Raw genomic sequence first — 23,533 nt, 5'->3', positions numbered from 1 at the left:
AACGTAATTTTTATGAAAAAATCTGAATACAAGTGTTTGAAAATGAATGAAAAATTCATGCTATTTCACAAGATGAATTTCAAATATGACATCGCATTAAGTTACGACCCAAAAAACTCCTTCCTTTTCAAGCCACTTACAGTGCGTATGTTTTCATCGTTAAAACTTTCCCACTTGAAACAAAATTCCCAATTAATAAAACTCGTTTTAACTATTGCATAAAAAGTTTAGGTAATTACTTTATGAAAAAAGTGGTGAATTTTAATTACAAGTGATAGCCACTTTACACATTTATTTCCGGGTAATTCCGTCTGGAATCGAGTGTAAAACGTTATTGGGACCGGAAATCCCTTCAATCTCTTAAAGAAGTCGTCAGCTCCGGCCGCTCCCTTTCAGAATAGCTTGCGAGGCGAATTTCTAAATCGGGTTAAAAGGGCCGAGATAACGTTTAATGAAGGAGCGAAGCGGGACATGCAAATTTTCTTACGTGTTAGGGACGTTCCTCATTGCACGATGCCGTAGGAAAATTACGACGAGAGTCCCGTTGCCCAACACCCCCACGATGAAAATGATGAAAAACACCACCGGAACGATGTAAGTTTCCGGACGCTCCGGGTACGGCGTGTACGAGTTTTCCGGATCAATGGTGGTCGACTCATAATCCATGGAGTTGTTCGATGGGTCCATTGCTAGATAAATTTTAATTAAAAAAGTTTTAACTTGAATTTTTTTGCTCTCATTAAAAATAAGTACACGTTTTCAAGAAGTAATTAGCCTCGTTGGTAATCTTTGATTAAACGAATCGACCGCAAACCTAAACCCCAGAAAAGTATTAACGCGAGATTAAGAGCTTTTATCGTGTGGCCAACTCAACGTTTTGTAATTAAAAAAATTGTCAAAGAAGTAAAATGACAGTTTATTTATTAAAGCATCATTTTTATCTTTAGCTCAAATTAATTCACATCTCCCACAGACATGTTTTTAATTACAAAATTATTTTTGGTCTACTTTTGAAATCAAGCACTTATGGTTTATTTAACTCTAACAAAAATAAGATGGAGTTTAAAAGAATATTTTATGCAAATTATTGCATAATGGGATTGTGCTTGTAATGGATCATTAATCAAATGCTATTCTGGTCTGTAATAAATCATTAAATTTTTAGCTTGTTGGTGAACTTAAAATGTATTGTATGTTGTTGTTTGAAAGTTTTTTGTTTGGTTTTTTGTTGTATTTTTTGATAAAGTTTTTAAATTGTCTCCCGGCGCATCCACCAATTTCGTAACCAAATTAATTTCTATTTCAAGATTGGGGTTAATTGTTGTGGTTGTAACTTTATCAACTTGAAACAATGTCTCGATTGTGTCCCCATTTTCCATTAAAACATCACTCCCCAATTGCCTTCTGCCCAATGTGATGGATGAAAGTGGCAATAACAATTCTTATCAACAAAGGCAAAATCTTAATGTTTGGTGATTACCCCAAATCGCCTCGCACCACTTTTAATGCCCATTTGCGTCATTTCTGGTTATAGTGTCACGCAATCTTTATTTTCCCAAATCCGAATTTAATAAGTTTACATCTTTACTAAGCTCTCGAGAGCGATTGTAATAAAAGAATAGGATTAAAGGGCGTCTGAATGCACATGCGTTGATGGCACAGTTGTTGACCTCTCTGCTCACATTATGAACTCAACATTGAGATTAACTTCGAGTCGATGTTTTAGTATTATGTCGACAGAAAAAATAGGAACATCATTCAAAAGCTTGAGGAAAACCACTGGGAAATTATACACGTCTCAAAGTTCAATTATTGCAACAAACATTGTGTGTTTTCAGACGAGATTTTTATTTAATTTTTACCATCACTTGAAAAAATTGTAAACTTGCGTGCTTGTGTTATTATTCGAGTGGTTTTTTTCCATTTATTGTGATGGTTTGGAGAATTTCAGAGAGATTACCAGTTCGTGAGAGAAACTGATCCCGTAAAGGATCTACGTGAGTAGATAGAGTGTGATTTAGGCATGAAAGGCCATATGTAATTAAGATTTTGGGTTCGTTTGGCTTCATTCTCACGAACATAATTGTTATGTTTTTTCTAATGCGCCACTGTAATGAGATTTTTACTATTTTCTTTTATTCTAGCTAATTAAATAAGACTGTAGTAATTTTTCTATAAAAAGTAGGGCTTTCTCTTAATTGCTCGTAGCAATAAAATGTGATTTAAATTTTTCGTTTTCAGATCAATAACTTAAAAGTCATTTAGGGGCTCCAAATGCGAAATAAATCTAAAACTCGTGCTTGGTATCTGAAGTTGGAACATTAGGAAAATTGGGTTAAGCTATGAAATATTTCAAGCAGTAAAAAACAACATTTTACATCATTTTAATTTACAAAAAAACTAAACATTATTTCATTAATTTAGTTTGTTCAATTAAAATCAAATTAATGCAGTTATAATGCACAAGCAATTATTTATAAATTCATTTGTAAGTATTTAACAATTATTTTAACAATCTAACATCAACTGTGGTCGCATTTGCAAACAAAGCCCTGTTTCATTTCTAAAACAATATGAATTTAAAAACACCCAGAATTTAATTACCAACTCAAACTGAAACATAAACTAGAACACCTGAGTTGTGTTTAATTTTCCGATAAGACTATCATACATTTCCAAATACGAACGAAAAAAATTTTATTCTCAATATTTGCCACAGCACGAAACTGCAAGCTTTCGAGCTTTTGTGGACATCTACAATTTCTTCTAATAGTTTCAGAGTACGAGATCGAGTTCCTCAAGCTGAGTAACTTGATCTTGAGTAAGATACGTCTTAAATTTCTAGTGAATCAGTTCAATTACACTTGTAAACAATTAACAATGAAAATAGATTGCTTTCACCGGAAAAATTTGAAAGCTCTGATGAGTGTCATTTATTCCGCACCAACTGTGTTTGAAATTTACCATTTCGGAATGATTTGAGAACAAATGTGTGTGCTTTAGCTAACTGTTGTGTCAAATATTTTACTCAAAGCTTGATTTTTTTTAAATGCGTAAAACACAAATACACTAATTGAGTAAAGTTGAAAGTTTTTTTAAAGTCAGCCGAGTGCTTCTGCTGCATTTCTGAGAAAAAGCTTTTTCTCGGGAAAATTACCTCTTGCATACGAGTTTTTCATGTAAAAAGTAGCTCAGTTTAATCGTGCAAAAGTGTTTTTTTATTGAAATAGGGTTTGCTACTTTTGGTGTGAGTTTATATAAAGTCTTGTATTGGTTGTGTAATAAATGTGGGAGCTTTATGGCGGTAACAAAGCTCGAATTGCGGGCTTTTATTGGCTATCAAAAATGTAAGATGTTTAAATTTATACAACTTTAATAAGCTGGCAAATGGAACAATAATAAGAAAAGCACTTTATTACAAGTTTAATTATGTGTGTGATATAAAATGTTTTGAGTTGTGTTCAAGTAATAAATGAGGTTTTAAAGTATAATATATCGAGCTAGGATGAGATTTATCTTGAACTGTCTTATAAACTCACTAACACTGACAGATTTATTATACATTACACAAAAAAAATATATAATAGACAAAACTCAAGTAAGTCAAATTATTTATTAGAAATTGTATTTGTGTGGGTTTAATTTGAAAATATTTTTCAGTGTTCTAAATTTAAAAATGTTGATTATGACTCTCTTTTAATCCCTATAACAGAAACGTCAACAGCTTCTCATAATAAAAGCTTTACTAATTTTGTCACGTCACTTCGTGTAAAATTATCACACCCCAAATATAATAAAATATTCAGCTCAAATACGATTCTATTGAATATTAAATCTGCACGCACCCTAATTCTTATTTAAAATTCCAATTTATTCTTGCAGATAGTATTGACATGTTTTCACATCAAGTTTTGAAAGTGAAACACAACGTAAACATGAACTGTTTTATCTTGTCCCAAAATAACAAAATTGTTTTGATTGCAGTTGAAATGAAATGCATTGCAAATGTTTTCAAGATTCTCTTTCGGGATATTAAGTAGGTGAAATTTTTATTTCACACTGAAGCAATGCTTATGCTCGATCAAGCCAATCGAGTTCTCTGAAACAAAGAAAGTGACCTATCCATCGTGACACCGAATCGAATGCATTTCACAAAAATGTATTTTTATTTTAGCACATTTCAAGTTTGACTTGTGTCAGGATTAGTGAGCCAGCATCCAGGAACTTGTAAATCCTTCCAGTGGCGGTTTATACACTGTCCAAAACGTGATTTATTGACATCAACGCATCATCACAACGGAACATTTATTATGCTGCTATCTACGTATTCCATAAACCATGTCTTGGACAATTGCAAATAAAAGCGATCGAGGGGTTAAACAATGCGTGGTGGGATGGTAACAAAGAAGAAAACGAACAAAAAATTTTAACAGGGATGTTTCCAGGAATTTCTTTAATTCCGCTACCTCTTAATTACAGTAAACCAAAAAAAATATATTGTTAGCATAACAAAAAATATTTTCTTATGTATTGACTTGGTAAAATCTGATCTGTGCTACTCTACATAGCTTAATTTATGTTTTTATCTTGTTTATTCTGTTAGAGATAAGTTCACTTTCTAGAAATGCGTGGTTCAAGGTAATTGAAGTTGGTAAAACAATCAGAATGCAAAAGAAAAGATTTTAGTGAGGGATGTTTTCCGGCGTATTCCTTTAATTTACCGGAAACGGCTTTTATATTTTCCGTTTTTCTCTTAATTAAGGCGAAAAAGGCAATGAAAATTAACTTCAGTTGCTGTTGAGAATAGAACTGTTCCTTCTAATTAATGTAATTATTTAATTAACTAAAATTTAATCGATTGTGACTGTGTTTGAAAAGCCGAATGAAAGTTGCTACTACGTCGTTGAAAAATAATTTAATAAAGTGCGTTTTTTTCACAGAGCCGTTTTCTAGACAATATCCCTCTTGCTGAAGGCTAAAATTATAATTGACCCTTGAAGTTAATAGCAACTTGGGTCACATTATTAAATTACAGTCAAACGAAGTTCATGAACGTGATTGAAATTTTCCCTTGTGGTTAGTTTGATTTTTGCATGATTAGTTTTGATTTTTGTTTATTTTAAATAATAAAGAGCTTTAATTAATTTAAAGCGCAGAGATTTGCTTTGATGTAATTTCAATTAATTGAGAAGATGATGCGTCTTTCAGACAATTGCTTTAATCTGTCATCACTGGATTACGATAATTGATACTAGGAATAATTAGGGCTATAATTTAGTAAATGACTCGTAAAAATAGAAAAAAATCCGGCGCCAAAATACTTTAATAAAAAAGATAACTTTTTAGATCTTTTACTGAGAGTTAGAACGTTTCTGTCTTGAAAACCGGAAAAGCTTTTTGACATTCGCCTCGTTGGATATAAATAAAAAAGTGAAATGTTTCATACACAAGTCGCTTCAATTACCAAACGGTTTATCTCCTAAAGGTTTATTAATGCAAGAAGCGACCCTTCCCAAATGTTACACAAAGTGATTGTCAAATTAGATTAGATTCCGAACGCAACTGCTGCAATTCGATTTACACCCGGAAACAATATTTTGGCAAATTAAATTATTACATTCTTATAAGAAAAACAATGTTATAAAATTTAATTGTAATTTAGATCTGGAGCGTTGGTTCTTGAAATTCTCAATTGTTGATTAACAAATGAAGAATTTAATCGCACTTATTTGTAGATTTTATCTAATATCTGGAACAGTTGAGCTATTCTTGTCAAAAATTCAATTCGCATCGCTCGAACGGAATGCCTCTATCTAATAAAATACCAACAGTCACGTGAGAAGCAATTTGGTTGGATTTATGTAAAAATCTTCTCAATACCATCATCATTTGTCAGCTCGTATTTTTGCATAAAAATGCCGAATAAAATCGATGAGGGAATAGACAGCTGGAAAAAGCAAACGGATTAACTTATTGCCATAAACATTGGGATTTTGGATTCGCTTCTGGTTAATATTTTATCAAAGTGGGGCGATGGATCTTAAAAGCGGTTATGTAGTTTAAGGCGAGAATTTGAAACTTTTCTTTTAAGAAAGCGTCAAATTTTTATTTGATTTAAAATTTATTAAGGAATTTGCGATAAAAAAAAACTCACAAAAGACGCAAATTAAATGGTTTGGGACAGAGCTAAGTACAGGATTATAAACTTTGACCAGTATGCCTCAACTTTTAGATAATTACAATAGATTTAGTCAGTTGTACAGATTTGAAAGCTTTAAGCACTATTATTGATTATTGATTGATTGAAACGTAAATTTAGTAAAAATTACAGTTTTTCATTTGTGAAATTGTTATTTCGTTACTTTGTAATTACTATTTTACCCCAAACATTAAAGCCTACTATTTTATTGTTATTTTTTGCACGTGTTTTGACCTTTGTTTGAAACCTAATCTCTTGTAATTTACTTCAAAAAGATGACTACGTATTTATTTGCCTAAAATATTGACAATTTTGTACCAACTTGTACAAAAACAAGAATAATAAATTAGCTCAAACTGAAATAAATTGCCATATTATCCCAGTTATTACCTTGACGATTAAAGCAAAAAAGCGAATTGATGAATTTTCTACTCCCCTATCATGATGACGAGTAATTGATTTAGAAGAGTACTTTACGACAAACAAACATTACAAACCCTTGCTTTGCCAGACGAGGTCATTTGTGTTAAATAATTTTATAATTGGATTTCAATCAAATTTTTGGCAATAAATTCGATCCTAATTCCATTTCACCGATTAATGACCAAACGCAAATTGTAAATCAAAAGGAATACATTAGTGGAATGGCTTGACCAAAGCTGAAAAAAACTGCGTCGACTAAGTGGAGCCGAATTTGTTGTTGACTTAATTTATGATGACTTATAAAAATGTATTTTTAAAATGAAACAATGAATGGAAATGCAGTAAACAAAACAATAATTTTTCGTCCAATTTCTTCAAACATCTGGACTCGACACTTGAAATCACATTTTATTTCAACGATATTGAATTTTTTTTATAAAAGAATCAGTTTTCCAACACAAGTGTGAATCAATTCACCCTTTGTCTTTTAGTGAAACAATGTCTGAATTTTTCTTTGATTCGGTTAGAATTGTCACCAAGTGACTCAAACGAAAACTTTTTCCTTTGACATAACATAAGAAACTTGTTATTGTTGAATGTGAGAGAAACTTTAAATAATTTAATAACAGTTAGCGCGTGGGTTGCTACATCGTAATTAAACTTGAAAATTTGTCAAACAACGCGAGATTAATTTGGGTGATAAAAATCGTGAATCTGCAAGCAAGTTTAGTCGCTTTGCAATCTCAATCCAAATCGATCAAATCGAGTGCATTTTATGCACAATATTAGACATCAACACAATTCAAACAGATTCTCGCGTCACAATTTCAAATTTTTAATCTCACCGAAAGTAGGCAAATACGTCAATTCCAGAATCTCGAATCTGGAGTGGTTAGCTTTCAATAAAATCGCGTTCAAGTGTCTATAAAATAACTTGTATAAACATACACGCTCTGACAGATCCTTGTATAAAAATAACCGAGACGTGCGTGGGTGGAAATATGGAAACTATTTTAATTAAACCGGAGATGAATTTTTCATAACCGTTTTAGAAAACAAAAGTTAATTCCTGGATTAATTCCGGGCCCGGAAACGGATGATTAACATGCGATTGCCACCGAAGCCAATAACAATGATTCCCTCGTCTCATTTTAAAAGTGTTTCTCGCAAACTTTCGAAAAGTTTGGCATTTTTCAAACCCGAGATTATTTGCGACTAATATTACTTTTGACAGTTGGGGAATTTATAGTTGAAGTTATTTAATTTCCGGCTAATAACACGGAATTTCATTTAATACGCGATTGTTTTGTTCCGGTGATTTGATAAAAATCTACAAATTGGCGTTTAATCTTGTTTTGGGAGATGAGTTTAAATTAAATAAACTTGGAAATGTGTTAGGCATTTTATTTGTGTTCTTTGGAATTAAAGCAAGCAACTTGGCAAAATGAAAGAAATAGGACAGATATTTTTGGTTGTCTAAAAGTAAATGATTTTTTGTTAGGTAACACCCATTTATCTTTGCACTCGATAGCGTTTCAAAATAAAAGTAGTGTAATTAGTTTTGTCTGGAACGTCAACGTGTAATTAATAATTTTCCGTTTAAACAGAAAGTTGGCAGTCAACAAGAGTTGCAGCACTTGTTGTTAATGATTTAACCTCATATTAAAATATAATCACGTCAGCTCTAACGGTTTCAGTGTTAATCACAATTTATAGAAGTAACATTTAAATTTCAACGACTTTAAAGTGTGTTTGTTTACAACACTCTTTCTAACATTTATACTAAAACCTCAAAAAGCTCCAATCGATCCTAAATTTTCTCAGCCACTTGTTAAAATCAGTGAGCGCGAAATTTAAATAAAGCTCCACACGTGCATTTCGAGATAACAGCGACTTAAATAAAGCCATAAATAGACAAATAATAAACACAAAAGCTCTATTTGGTAATGAGAGAACATAATTTATCAGCAATGTCCAAATTGTACACGTCATGTACAATTTTTCTGATTTGTTCAAACAAACAAATTTGGCTGAAATCGAATTTGGAATTGCTTTGGGGTCAATATTGACCGAAATTATTTAACCAGCTATTATCAGCAATGTTCAGGCATTGTGTTAACCAAAGTTAATTTCCAAATAAGTATAGACTTTAGAGTGGTGGATTGCGTGCAAAGAGCTGATATTTACAAGCAAATAACATTTTTTTAAATCTATAACTTGCGTGTTGACTAAAATACATTTTTAATTTTTTTCAAATTGTATTTAAATTGTATTTAAAAGGTCTAACTATTACACTCTCGAAATGAATTGTAAAAGAAAAACAAAAAAAAAATATATCTAATACCTATAATTTCAATAATTTTTTGATTTAACAAATTCTAAGAAAATGAAACATTTTTGTTTGTTTTTAAAAAAATTATTTAATTAGTAAACGAAAGGATATATTTTTTGATATTCAATCTGAAAGCTTCAAGAGACGCAAAACTAAAATAATTAAGCTTTGATGTAAACGCAACTTCAATTTATGAAAGCAGAGATCTGTGAGCATTAATTAAGCAAATTAAGTGGACACAATACTGCAAATTCTATTACTACGTCATATTGTTAACTAAATCTGTCATAACGACTAGGTAATTCAAAATCAGATTTGCTTAATTGTGTGCCAATAATTAATTTTAATAAAAATTAAAGTTATGTAAACAACTTACACAACTAAACCTTCCAAGGGTTTGCTCACGTGTTACACATCAGCACTGGATTTAATTAATTTGTTGGTATTTATTTACCGAATTAGATAAGAAAAAAAAGCTAATAAATCTTATCAATTATCGACCAAACGAAAATTGGAAATTAAATTTTAATTCTTAAGCAAAAACAATTGTATTGGTTTTCTTGATAGCTAATAAAATTCGCATAATTTTCCCAAAATTAAGCTTGGTGAAAATTGGCCTTATTTGCACGTTAGAAGAGGGTGTGTGGCGCAAATGCGAAGAGATTAATTCGGTTGGAGTGTAAGGGAATGAATGGGAATTTTCACCTTATATGATCCTCCACTTTGCACGGTTTGAGGATTAGTTTATGATAATATAAATGGCTGAATACTTAATTCGTAAACATGTAAAGCTTTGCAACTTGTAAACGAACCTTTTTTAATTTAATAATACAACAAGTTTAGAGAAAAGCGAAGTGAATTAATAATGAGAGGATCAGATATGAGGCTCATTTGTGGAGTTTAAGAGAAAGACGACAAAGTTTTCAGTGTCTCATATATGATGTCGTAAATACTTTTACTTTTTATTCATTACTTTATTAAAATTGGTGCCGTTGCCGGGAGAAAATTGCTCAAGGAGACGCATTGTTGGCGGAAAGTGATCATGAGATAAGAGCTTTTCAAGTGCTTTTGACAATTTATAAAAATACAATAACATACAATTAATTAAAAAATTTAAATTAAAAAATATATTAATAAATGTGGATTGTGAAGAGAGGTTACTAATCAATTCGGATTTTTTATCCAAAAATTCGAAGAAACAGAATTTCATTAAAATTTAATTAAGGCATTGGAGCGCTTTAAATGGTTTAAATATTTATTTATAAAATTGCTTTAGGAAATACTTAATAATTAATAAATTTCACATTTTAACTTAGACAAAAAGTTAGTTTAGTATGAAAATTTGTGTTTTATTAATAATACAGGGTGTTTCACATAATTTTGTGAGGCTTGTAAAATGCAATAATACATATTCCGATACGAACTCGATTACAAATTTTAAAAATTGGAGAATTTTCTCTAGTTTGTTCACCCTTTACAAAATTACAACATTTTAAGTCAGTTAGTGATTAGGATAGATAAACTACAATCATATTCATACCGACTCTTGATAGAACAAATGATAATTGTTTCTGAAAAACTGCAGTTTGTGACTATTAATGAAACAACTACTGTCATGGGTTTCCAAAGATTAAATAATTAAATGTGTATTTTTTGTATCTAGTGTTTTGTGAATCTTGTATATTTGGGTGCGTACATTAGGCGCAAGCCTCGTAAAGTTGTGTGAAACACCCTGTATTAATAAAAAATAGAGTGTTGTAGAAAATAAAAATTAAAAGAAGATTATTGTTGTGGCCAAAAAATCTTGTAACAAGGTTAACTTTTCTAAAATGGCAAACAGTTTGTTTTCGTTCGTTTCGCTGCTCGCAAACTCATTATTCCTGCAAGCTGCACTTTTATTTTGCAACTTCCTTGGAAAATTAGAAAGAGTTTCGTAGTTACAATGTTGGATCTTATCTTCAGGCTATTTCGTTTGAAATTCTTAATTTTATAATACAGTTTTCTTAATCAACAAAAGCTCTTTGGTGTAAATAAAAATAAAAGTGTTTTATTTGCTAACAAAACCGGAATCGTGTCACGTCGTATAAAATCAACAAAGCAAAGTACATTTTGCATTAACTAAGATGCAGAGACTCCTTTATTGTTACATTAACGATCCATCTCTCGTACCTAAGAGGCCGTTTTGGTGACAAAGCTATGCTTCTAATAACCCATTTAGTCAAACTTGGCATTAAAAAGCTCGCCCAACTTCCATAACTGAGATGCGACTGACTTTATTGCAACTAACTTAATTTATCTATTGGAATTTTTCTTCGTATGCAGAAATCGGGCAAAAATTTCAATTTTCTTCCTCATTTGAGTCATAGATAACGGCGAAGATGGAACAATCGCAATTTGGTAGAAAATCGAAAGAAAACAAATGGTTCAAACAATGAGAAAACACTTAATCAATATTGGGCTGTAAGAAATTAAAAGATCCTCCACAAGCAATTACTGGACACCTTTCAATACTTGATTGATTCCTCTCTCAGTTACCGAAGATAGGGAGAAAGATCTGTAATGTTTGCTGCATTTTTTATGTTATTTGAAAAATCGAACTTGTCAGCGTTTGAATACAGGGATTAGTTTGTTGATTATTTCTTAGCAGCTAATAGGAGTGCTCCGCACTCTCATTTTTACTTTAAATCAAAGAATTCTGTATTTGAGTGTAATTTAGCTAATGGGGGATGCAAAAAATCCATATTTTAAAACTTTCACAACTTGAGTTTAAGAGGCAATCTACCTTAATTAAAAAGTTTTTTACATCCTAAGAGAAATTTGAAAAATTAAAAGATCTGATATTTTTTAGAACAAATATTTTTTTGTTATGCAATCACAAAAAGTTTTCCATTACTTAATTTTGTGTCTAAAGCACTCAAATGCTAAAATTAGTTTTTGAGGACGCTATTTTTTGAGTTGGTAACAACATTAATGATCAATTAGTATCAAACAGTAGAAACAATTTTGTTTAACTTATAAAATTTCTATTTGTGTTTTTGATTATAATAGAATTTGAAATTTATCAAAGTTGTGAATGAGATGAAATAATTTTTTTTTGAAAGATATGTTACTATTTATAAAAATCTAAATTAGAAGATAATTAATTTATTTTGTTTCTTACTACAACAGCTTTAATATATCTTTCAACGAATGGAAGCAATTTTGATCAGAATCTTCAATATTTTTATCCCCTGCAGTTGCTTTTTTTTAATTTACGTTCAAACTTATGTCAAAATCGATTCCAAAGTAAACTTTCTCAGATATTTGATGATCACCTCGGGCAAATTGCACGTTGTATAGAATTTAGTTAGAAGTTTGTTTGTGACATTGTATTGTATACTTTGGTCTACATTTCAAAGGAATACCCTGTCTTAAAAATAATTGAAGAAAATTGCCCGAAAACAGGATATTAAATAACCGAAGTCTTTAGTCGTAACTTTTATGCCTCGTAAAATCAGAATAACTCCCAGAGATTTTATGAATGTATTATAATAATTATCGTTCAATTTCTGACGATTTGTCAAGTTCATGGAGTGTATGAAAATTGAATCACAACACATCTTAACATTACCATCTGCATGATTTTAAGTGAAGCTTCCTCGTGCTGAATTAATTACAAAGCTCGTTAAGTGTTCATAGCTTTCAAGTTTGGAATAATTAACTCATTTGTTTTTTTTTTTCTCTAAAATACGTTTCACTTTCACACATGCCAATCAAAATTAAATTAATATTGACATTCTGTGAATTGTAAATTTAAATTGATTATGCCACATCATATTCGCATTCCATTAATGGAAAATTGAGTTAAACTCACCACAAATTTATAAATTTTGTCACATAATTAATTTCACTTATTCCATTTTATGTGAAACTGTTCGCAACCTAATCTCAACACCTTATGTTCCTCGACTGGTTTGTTGAGAAGACGCGCATAAACTGGCGCGCTTGTTGCAGGATTTTCAGGATTCAACAACAGCAGGAATATGCGCTCGGACAAGACGTATCGAATACACGTTAATTGAAAACCTTCATAATATTTCTATTGGCCCAATCTTGGCTTTTAATTGCGTCTACACCATTAGCGAACAATCAGTGCTTGAGGGTTCTATTTCCCATAATGTGGGTAGCCCAATTACCATCAACAGGTAAATCAATGAAGAACGGTCAGTTAATTATTTGTGATGGATATATGAAACATAACTCACTTAATTAAAATCGGAGCTATCTTCGTGTCAAGTTAACTCATTATTAGTTTCAAACTTTTGAAAGAATGTCTTTAGAACTTGTTCAGCGATTTTACCAATATTTGAATTTGGAATCGGACGAGGAATGGGAGGAAAGGATGTTAAATATGATTTGTGGTCAAGGGAGAACTCGGAAACAGCATTTGTAGAAGTGAGGTTTGTCGTTATTGCTTTATTTTAATAAAATTCAAATTTATCTTCCACAATATGGTGCCCACGACATTTTAATAACTTTGTCTATAACAAAGATACTAAAACACTCGTTTTAGTACTATTTCAGTATGCAATACAATTTTTTACTAAACAGCTAGTGGGGTCAATGACCAGCAAATGTTTAAAAACAAAACTAAAGAACAATAAAAAAATTGTAATTTAAAACGGAAAAAATAAAATAACTTACCTAAGAAATAAAAAACAACTAAAAATTTAGTACACATACAGGCTGTCCCAGAGATCTGAAAAAGTCCATTAGTGATCTTTAAATAGTAAAATTTAAAAAAAAAAATATATAGGACATTGATAGATACTAATCTAGTCCATCGCCTAAAATTATTTTCAACTATACAGCGTGTCTCAAAAATAAGTTCCAATACTTGTGTTTTTTTAAATGACCACCATATGTTTCTTAGCGTTTTTGGATGTGGATTTTTATAACAGTGTTGTTAAGCTAAACTTTTATTGGTCGATTATGCTTACTTTTAAAAATAAGACGTTTTTTTTTGGCGAAAACATGCATTTTTTAAAATTTCGTTACCCAAGAATTAAGACATTTATAGAAATATTTTTTTTACTACCGCAAAGAAGAAGGTACAAGCTATAAGGTTGTAACATTTTTTTAGTGTGTTGCATTTGTAAAGATAAAAAAATAAGGGCGTGTGTTAAAAGTTGAATAACTTAACAAAATTTAAATGCACCCTATTTATTGTTTTTGAATTTAAAAAATTATTAAATTGTTTTTCTAAAATTATTTACTTTTAGGTGTTTATAATTAATAACTAATAAGATATTTAACGTTAAACATTAAAAAAATACTATTATTTCAGTAGCCAAAAAGTGCACAGTTTCACAAGAGATGGAAGAAATATCACTTAATAATCACATTTGTGTTAAACTGAATCCATTATTCTTTATTTTTACAATAAAATAATTTGAATTTTAGTATTTATAACGACTTTTACAATCTAAATAAAAAAATCTAAATAAATCAACGGATAAGTGATCCGTGGTGGAATTACTATGATTACCATAGTATCAACAATTGCTCAGATACTGATAGGCATTGTTGCTACAATTAATAGTGAATGTTAAATATTTTTTTATTTATCAATTCTAGACATTAAAAGTTATTTTTTTTAGTTAGACAATTTATCAATCTATTAGATGCAAAAATAAAAAATAGAATGTTCCATTTAAATTTTTTAAAGTTATTTAACTTTTAACAAACTTTTTAATTTATTAATCTTTGTAAATGCAAAACACTAAAAAATTGCTACAGCTTTAAAAGTTCTGTACTTTCTTCTTTTCAGATGTAAGAAAAAATGTGTTCTAGCTGTCTTAGTTTTTGTGTAATTACTATTTAAAAAGTGCATGTTTTTGTCAAAAAACCGTCTTATTTTTAAAACTAAGCAGAATCGACCAATAAAAGTTTAGCGTAAAAACATTGTTTTAAAAGGCTACATCCAAAAATGCCAAGAAACATACGGTGTTTTATTTAAAAAAAACACAAGTTTGGGAGATGCTGTAGCGGTTGAAAATAATTTTAGGTGATGCACTAGATTAATATCTATCAATGTCCTATACAATTTTTTTTTAATTTTACCTTTTAAAGGTCACTAATGGACTTTTTTAACTCGCTGGAATAGCTTGTATAATTAATTTTATTGAATTAAAAAGTTTTTCTAAAAACATAGTTAGTAAGCAAATTATTTAATTACTGTTATAAAATACTTTGTAAAGTCATATTTATAAGAATTATTTGCTATTTAGACATTTATTGTTTAAAATATTGTTTACAAAATTACAAATTTAAACTTTTAACTTGCAGGAATATTAGACATTTAAGTACAGAATGTTATTATGTGATGTGTAATGTTAAATGATTTAAATTATTATTAACAAAGTGACGTTAGGGTACAGAAATAAAAATATTTGGTTCTTTTTTTTTTCTCTTTTACATACTGTCAACAGATTTTTGATTGGGTAAAATGACACTACAGAAAATTTTAAATTTTACAATACTCTGGATTTACTTCTTGGTGAATATAATACTCTTAAAGCACTCATTTCAGTGCTGAAATGGCTCCTTTTTTCACATATTACCCAATTTCAAGCGAAATTATTTGATTTGAAAGCCTTTATTGCCCAATTTCGTCTGCGTGTCTATAAATCGATCTCCGTCGAAGTTCTGATTGAATATAAGCTACATTTCGCCTTGTTCAAAGTGGGGATAATGGCGAAGTTGACCAAACCATTGGAAATATTCCATCTCATTAATCCATCCACTTCTCCCACATTACGCAAATTCCGCATCATTCCTCTTTGAAAAAATCAATGTTTTTACTAAATTACGTGTTTTTAATCCGATTTCTTTGACTCAAACACCTTTCATTACTCTATCAAACGAAAACTCGATGAAAAGGTGCGGTGCGGTGTTAATGTCTATATTATGAAATGCGTCAAGAGAAAAATTACAATGATTTCAAGTCTCTTCGTGGAAATTGAGAAATTTCATTGTTTTGTAGCTGCTTGAAATTTTGCGTAGCAATCGGAAGAAAAGTGTTTTTCCGACACACACTGTCACGGAGGATAATTTTCCCGAGAAGCCTTTGCAATAAAAGATGGCAATTCTTTAACACTCAGACTTGTGATATTCCGGGTGTTCAAAGCAAGAACATATCTGTAAAAGAAAAAGAAAAAAATTGTCTTTTTTTCATAAAATTTTACGTCATGAAAACACCTTCAGTCGCTGAAATGTCTTGCTGTCAACTCTTTTACAATTACGGCTCTCTGCACCAAATTAAAGTCGGATTTAACATGTCTCTCGCGTAATTCTGAACTTAACAAATAACACTACTAAAGCGGAAGTTCTCCCAAAGAAACAAAAAGAATTGGATAGATTTTTTTTTGTCAAAGTGAACAAACACATGACTTGCATTTTGACATTGGATAGTATGAATAAAATGTAGCAAAGGCTTTTAAATAGTTTAGTTTTGTCTCTTTCTGTCTCATAAAATTTAAATTACGTCTATCTTTTACTAAGTACTTAGAAGCATTTTTCATACGGACCACGGTTTTATGTAATAATTTTCGAACACCCTGTATGAGTATTTGAATTTTTTAATGATTGCTGCTGGCAGGAATTTCTTGCTTCGAGACAAAACTCCTTGACAAAAACTGCATCCGTATTACATAAAGCGTCAGCTGGCGGCGAATGGCTTAAATAAACGTATAATTTGTCGCAAACAAGGCATTCTAATCGCGGTCAATTAAAACTGTCACCGCCACTCATTTTTCATAATTCGTATCTTTCGATTAACTCTAATTAAATTCCCGCCATGATTAATTAACCTTCCGAATTAAATTTTGATTAATTTTGTTACCTTCGTTCGAAATAGTTTTCCTAATTGTTTTAAAATATAGTAGCTGTTTGTTTACGGCTTGAAATCTGGCATTTGGAATGTCTTTTCGATCGAGTTGTGTATTTGCAATTAAGCTCGACGGTTTGTAGCAGTTGTGCCAACAAAACAAAGATAAATATTTATTAATCGCGTCATTTGTTTGCTACTTCAACACCCTCTCTAATCTCCCAGACGTTAAATTTTCTAGGTGTAGTTTGAAAATTTAGATCACGGTTCATATTTCTCGCGTTCGAACGTGGAGAACACAAATTTGGATTTATCTTATACCATAAACGAGATTACTTGACTTTGTCATACATTTATTAGTTTGTAAGTGGAAGCTTACAACTGTCGAGATAAGATGTGTATTGCACTTTCGTTAAGCTCGGTTTAAGCTATTAAGCTACAGTCTGTTTTCCTAATGGCCGATTAAATTAAGCAACTTAAATTCATCATATTTCAATTAACAGAAAATTGGGTAATTTACGAGGAAAATAATTCTTGTTTTTCTAATTTTTTCTGTGGCTTTTTTCGTAATAATTGATGGCAGTTATTTGGGCTATAAACGTCTAATGCAGGAAAAATTTCGTTTCTTGCTGTGCATTTTATTATTACTTTGTCCGCTTAAAGGGCACGCCCGGAAAGGTTAATTACATTGTATTTTTAGGGGTACAACCTACAAAATATTTGATAATTGAAACACAAAAACGAACAATTACGTATTTTTATTTACATAAAAAAATAACTATTAGTATACAATTCGCCTTTTTTGCCACATTACACCAACAAAAATCTAGTTTATTTGTGTCGATTAAGTTGAAAAAAGCGTCGTCAATTTTGCGACTAGAGTGGATTTAGTTGAAATGAAATTAACGCTTGATAGGATTTGATCGTCACTAAAGTATCTCCCGAAATAAAACTTTTTATATTTTGTGTTTTTTTCCGGTTGTTACCGCAAGAAAAAATAAAGTTGATCTCAATTTAAAGCAGCGTTCGATTAATGCCACTCACGTCTTGGTAAACTCAGAGCTCAAATTCAACTGTTAATTACGTGAAAACACGAAATCGGTACAAAAGCACGAATCTCTGGTGTATTTGAAGATTTATTTTTGAAATTTATCAATTTTAATTATGTTTTGAGAATGATTAATTGGGTAAAATAAAGCTGAATTGAAAAAGTTCAAGTCTCAACTGACTCCATTTCGAGACTCTTAAGACATTCATTTCCAGTTGTCAATATTTGACAAATGACCCGCCTTTAATGTGCTATTTATATTCTCCAACTCGGTTTAAGGGTAATAAGAGAACAATTCACGTTTTAATCGAAAATCCATGTTCGGCTAGGCGCGAAGATGCCATCTTGAGAGGTCTAGACATTACATGAAAGTTAATAAAATTACTCACAGCTTTAAACGCTTAATTGTTATTGACGCACTGGTATTTACATATTTAAGAAATGTCAGTTGGAAAAAAATCTTGTAAGAGAATCTGGAGTAGAGTGAAAGACAAGCCGGTAATAAGAGCAATTTCACATTCCTCAAAACGTGACCTTGTTCTAATCACGCTACTCGAGTCGTAAGAAGCAGATTATTTGTCTCGAATCACCCACCTATTTTTTAATGTTTACCGTCTAAATTACCCCGAAGCAACTTCCATCTTGCTCGACCTCAATTGTGTTTTTCCAGCACTAAAAACCGATCCAATTTCGAACCAATAAAGTTTTTCACAAGTATCTACGCACATTTGACGCGAATCACATTTTTCGCTTTGTAGACCTCGAATGCATTTTAACACGATTGGCCTTATGCAGGAAATTGCCGGCCACGACGAGCGGAACTACTGATTAAACCGGAAACGGAATTTCATCTTGCTTGCAAATGATCCTTGGACGATTTTTCAGAATTATTGCGGAATATTTGAATGGCTGATGTTCGATTTTTGGGAGCAAGTAATTGGCTTCGAGAGCTGAAAAATGAAAAGCGGAAGTTGAATGAAATGGAAAGAGGCTATTTGTGGATTAGCTGCTTGAAAAATTAAAAAAAAATTGCTATTCTAATGTGTTTTTTAATTAGCAATTTCCAGTCGCATTATTTTTTACTATAAAAGATGATTAATTTAAATTTTTTGTCTCTGTATTATCAAATATAATGGAAATGACAAATTACTAATAAAGGGTTTACATGAATCATGAAAAAAGCCCCAGGGTTAGGTTAGGTTTTAATATCATTGAAAATTAAAAGTAAATATTGTGTTTTTTTGAAATGTTTAAAGGAAAGAGTTACAGACGTATTAAAAGCTTTTTGTGTCAATAATTTTTATATACCTTTAAACATTTTTTAAAGTTTTTAACTGTTAGTGACGATTTTATTTTAACATGGAGATTTGTTTCGTTTGTGTCAAGATTCGCTTTATTCCCTCTCGTATCGAGCACGAAATTAAAGTTCGTGATTTAATTTAAAAAAGTTTATGCGCCCTCTTAACCCAATCCGAATTCTCATTTAATTCGTTTATCGCAGTTGTAGCAATGAATAACGTCGTAAATAAATTATAATATCCTGCTTTTCCTCTTCCTAGACCTCGGCATGAGCATTTTATTATGTATGAATGAGGGAAAAATCGTCGCAAATCCCCAATATCCTTCACCCTAAATCTTAGTTCTTTATAAGTAAAATGTAAATCGAGCGACAAGACAAATAGAATTATCCTTGAAAGGAATTTTGATCGTGTCGAGGCATATATGATTTTGCCCTATTTTAGACGATTCGGTTTGAACAGATAATAAAATTTTTCGCTGTATCACCTCTTGACTAAAGACTTTTTTTTCGCGGAAGGAAACTCAAGACCTTAACAAGGGAATACGCGTCAGAAAGGAAATTAATTGCTGAAAATTTCGGTTTTGTTCTGTTCAAAACTTTTCAGGCACTTTTTATGTGACAAATTTGCCAACTAATGAAACAGACTTATAATTAAAACTTGAAAAAACTCCACTAAATCGATATTTTGTTGTACGGATGTAAATTTTTGTGAGAAATTGTTGCGAAGCAGCTTTAGGCTCAATTCAGCTTTGAACTTATTTGGATTTTCGTTCGAGTTTTGTGTCGGATTTCACACTAATTCGGTTTCGACTCACTGAAAATAAACAATTCCTGAAAGTTTTGCATTGCAACTTATTTAAGAATTTAAATGTGGAAGTCTTAAAAACTTTTACATTTGCGAGGAATTTACTGTTTACTGTAATTCAGATTGGGTTTAAACACTAAACCTTTCTAATGCAAGTGGGGGATATAATAAACGTACACTTGTTGGTGGACTTGCAATAGAGAAAGTCAAGCACTTAAAAAAGATTAAGTCTGAGCCAATTTATGCTTCAGACAGACTTTTCCCAAATGTGGATGAACCAACAAATTAAGTTGAAAATTAGAGTCAAATTAAAACTTTGCAGTAATTTGTAGATAAATTCTAAAGGCTTCCTTATGACATCGTAAAAATTTTTTTTTCAAATTAACTAACTTGATATAATTTTGGCTTCATTATAGCGATATTAAATTTTGCTATAAAGTTTCATTATAACAAACGCAATAAATTGTATTTAATTTTAATCAAGAAACAATTGACTTTATTAAATGTATGAAAATTAGAAGTAAAGAAGTTGGTCATAGTTTATTTATCAACGCATTTTTTTGCTTTTAGGCAGCTTTTGCTTTAACAAGAATTGTGTTTTTGTATCCCATAGTTTTAGTTGTGGTAAATAAAGCTTTTAAAATTAAATAATAAAAAAATGATAAATTGGGGCGCTCTCTAGTGACTGATTTTAAAATGCTTTACAGAATTTTAACTAAAAAATTAAAACGCTTTCCTGTACCTCAGTTTCCAAATTTTATAAAAAAAAACAAGTTTCCTGTAAAATAAATTGTATTTATTGTTAATCAGTAAAAATATTTTAAAATCAGCACCAGAGCTAAGATAGCGATTCTCAACCAAAAGAAACACTTGTGTACTAATACTCAAACCTGGAGGCGACCCCTAGTAGTTAAATGGTGAGTCTAAACCGGAATTTTGTAGAAATGTTTTCCCGGAAGCTTCCGGGTGAAGCTTTTACCGCACAGATGTCGCAGTTTAACCTTGCAAAATTTTAAGTTTTGATTCCAACTCTCCAAAAGTTCGAATCTTTTTATTGTTACTTTTATGTCTTGACCTACTTATCGTGAAATGAGGAAATGATTGCTGTAACAAAAGCGTTTCCAGCTTAGTTTGTAGTCACACAGATGCACTTTTATTGTTACTTTCAATAGTATTTACTCGAATCCACTTAGATTTTTAACTTTTCTTTATTATTAAAAAGCAAATAGTTTGAGTGGTTGGGTTTTGTATGTTTATAAACCTCGACTCTGACGGTGACACATATTATTCACACAACATTAACCATCTATATCAACAGCAACAACAACAAAGACCCAATTCGGACCCCTCGAGGAGTTTAATAAATCACCTATGTTGCGTCAGTAAAAACTTGACTTCATTTATATCACTTCAGAAAATGAAGTGTTTGGCGCTACTTTATTAGCTTACCTCTGTAACATGTGTGGAAGCAAAAGCAACTTAATAAAGACAACTGTTTGGGTTGGAGCATCCGGAAATTCCATCCAAAACCTCACCAAACTTGTTTAAAGTACAGCAATAAAACAATTAGGCGACGACTCTTGCTAAATTTTAACGCGGCGCTAAATGCAGAATGAAACGCTGGCGAGTTTATAATTTTAAAACAATGGAAAAGGGTTAAACGGACAAAAAGAGGGTGACTGTTTTAATTAAACACGAAGCGAAAAGAAGCAATAAATTTGAGCGAAATTTAAGAACATTAAGGCTTGATCCAACTTTTTATTTGTTTTCCGATTTGATTTAAGGGCAAATTCCTGACCTTTACACGCGCCTTACTCCATTTTCATAAATTTTCTCCTTATCGCCTATGTTTCCACTCTCCCGACCTGCCCAAATGCATACAAAGAAGTACGATACTGGAATATTTGTGGTCGTGGTCTCAACCCGCGACCCCTTATTCTGTCTCCTCGGGAAAATATAGATGTTGGTGCTTAGATCATAATTTTTACATTGTTCTCAAACATTGAGACCATTTGACCCAATTCCAGAATCGTTGTTAGCAGTAAAATTCAAACAGTTTACAAGCTTAAGGATAATATTTAACTAAGCGTAAATGTTTCTTTGTTATCAGAGGCATTCATTTACAAATGGATTTCTTGCGGGCATAAATAAAAGGGTGGAACCGTGACGCGGGAATTCGATTAACAAATTAACGAGTCTTGACCAAAATTTAATTACGATCACTTTTTTTGACATAATAATTAATAGACAGGAGAGGGTTTTTTTGTTAACTGTTCGATAAAGAAAAATAGATTAAACACAACAAGTGGTCGAAGGAAAATCAACACAGTTCGTCGCAAAACATTGAACACAATTATAATGAATGAGTTTTTTAATTTTCTTAAACTACACTGGCCGCGAAAATTGACCGGACACCAAAAATTTGCGATTTTTTACATTGCAATATTTTTGTTATTTTTTGTCGCATTTCGACGAATTTTTGTTCGAATGAACAATGCAGAACATTGTTATTTAATTCAATTACATTTTTAGTTTTGTTTTCACAGAGACAAAATTAAGTTTTTACTTATTTCAGATTATTGTCCGTTTTTTTTCTGAATGAGGACCAATTGTTTCAAATTTTTATCTTCTGGTACTCCAGAGACACAAAGCATTAAAAAATATGTTGCTTTTAATGTTACTAAATATTTGTTCAGAAAGTAGCTACATAAAAAAGTAGTTAAACCAAAAATTATTGCAAATAAGTCCAACTACGTCTTTGAACACAAAAATATGAAAAACTTGGAACTTCAAGGATTACAACAAGTAAAACGGTTAATTATTGGAAGCTTCTATTGTGACGTTTTGGCACATTTGGTCTACTTAATACGAACATTCATTGAAATTGAAAATGTAATGTTTTATATCTCTCATGCCTCAAGAATAAAAATTATGTGTGGCAGATAATTTAGAAAAGAATGGGCAATAATCTAAACTCAGTAAAAACTTAAGTTTGTCTCTGTCGCACACCACAACTCAGTATAAAAATAAGTAAAAAAACAGTGCCTTCGTCTTTTGAGTATTACATTTAAAAGACAAAACTAGAAATGTTATTGAATTAAATTACAATGTTCTGCAAAGTTCATTCTTTTTAACCCAAACAAAAATTCGTTTACATCCGACAAAGAATACCAAAAATATTGCAATGTGAAAAATCGCAAAATTTTAGGTCTCGGGTTAATTTTGGCGGCCAGTGTATTTGTAGAGGGTGAGAATAAAAAGCAAAAAATATCAAAAAACAACCATTCTGCTCTTTTTAGTTCATAATTTAAAGATTTTTTTTGAGTATTTCTTTTTATTAAAACATTGCAAAATAATGCAAAAATTGTTTAATATAAAAGGGTCAAATTAAGAGCTTAGCTGTGCTATTAATTTGGGCTCTTTGTCTTCCACAAATTTCATTAGTCTGAAAATCTGATCCGCTCAATCCAATTTCCACGTATCTAATATCGTCGTGGCAGGGGTGCCACCCTGAATGTCATCAAAGTGACTTTTAATGAAAAATGTTAAAGTTTGACAG

At 31.0% G+C, this 23,533-nt stretch overlaps 1 protein-coding gene across 2 annotated transcripts in view; it reads right to left on the bottom strand.

The window, feature by feature from the left end:
* LOC123003669 (neuropeptide CCHamide-2 receptor-like) overlaps positions 1 to 18,482 on the bottom strand; it is a 28,689-nt gene extending 10,207 nt beyond the window's left edge. The window contains exons 1-2 of one of the 2 annotated variants that reach the window (XM_044396592.1): positions 18,464 to 18,482; positions 488 to 689 (exon numbers count right to left, since the gene is read on the bottom strand). In XM_044396592.1, the coding sequence (XP_044252527.1) occupies positions 488 to 687 (200 nt within the window). In that variant the 5' untranslated portion in view covers positions 688 to 689; positions 18,464 to 18,482. Of the gene's footprint in view, positions 1 to 487; positions 690 to 12,807; positions 12,917 to 18,463 lie in introns of those variants that run through there. The other variant, XM_044396593.1, reaches the window with a different exon arrangement.
* Between the last annotated feature and the right edge of the window lie 5,051 nt (positions 18,483 to 23,533).

This window comes from Tribolium madens, unplaced genomic scaffold, assembly GCF_015345945.1.
Source record: "Tribolium madens isolate multiple individuals breed KSU strain unplaced genomic scaffold, Tmad_KSU_1.1 Scaffold_1;HRSCAF=32;Tcas5.2_LG8, whole genome shotgun sequence".
Lineage (NCBI taxonomy): Eukaryota > Metazoa > Arthropoda > Insecta > Coleoptera > Tenebrionidae > Tribolium > Tribolium madens.
This window is presented reverse-complemented; position numbering and strand designations above follow the sequence as displayed.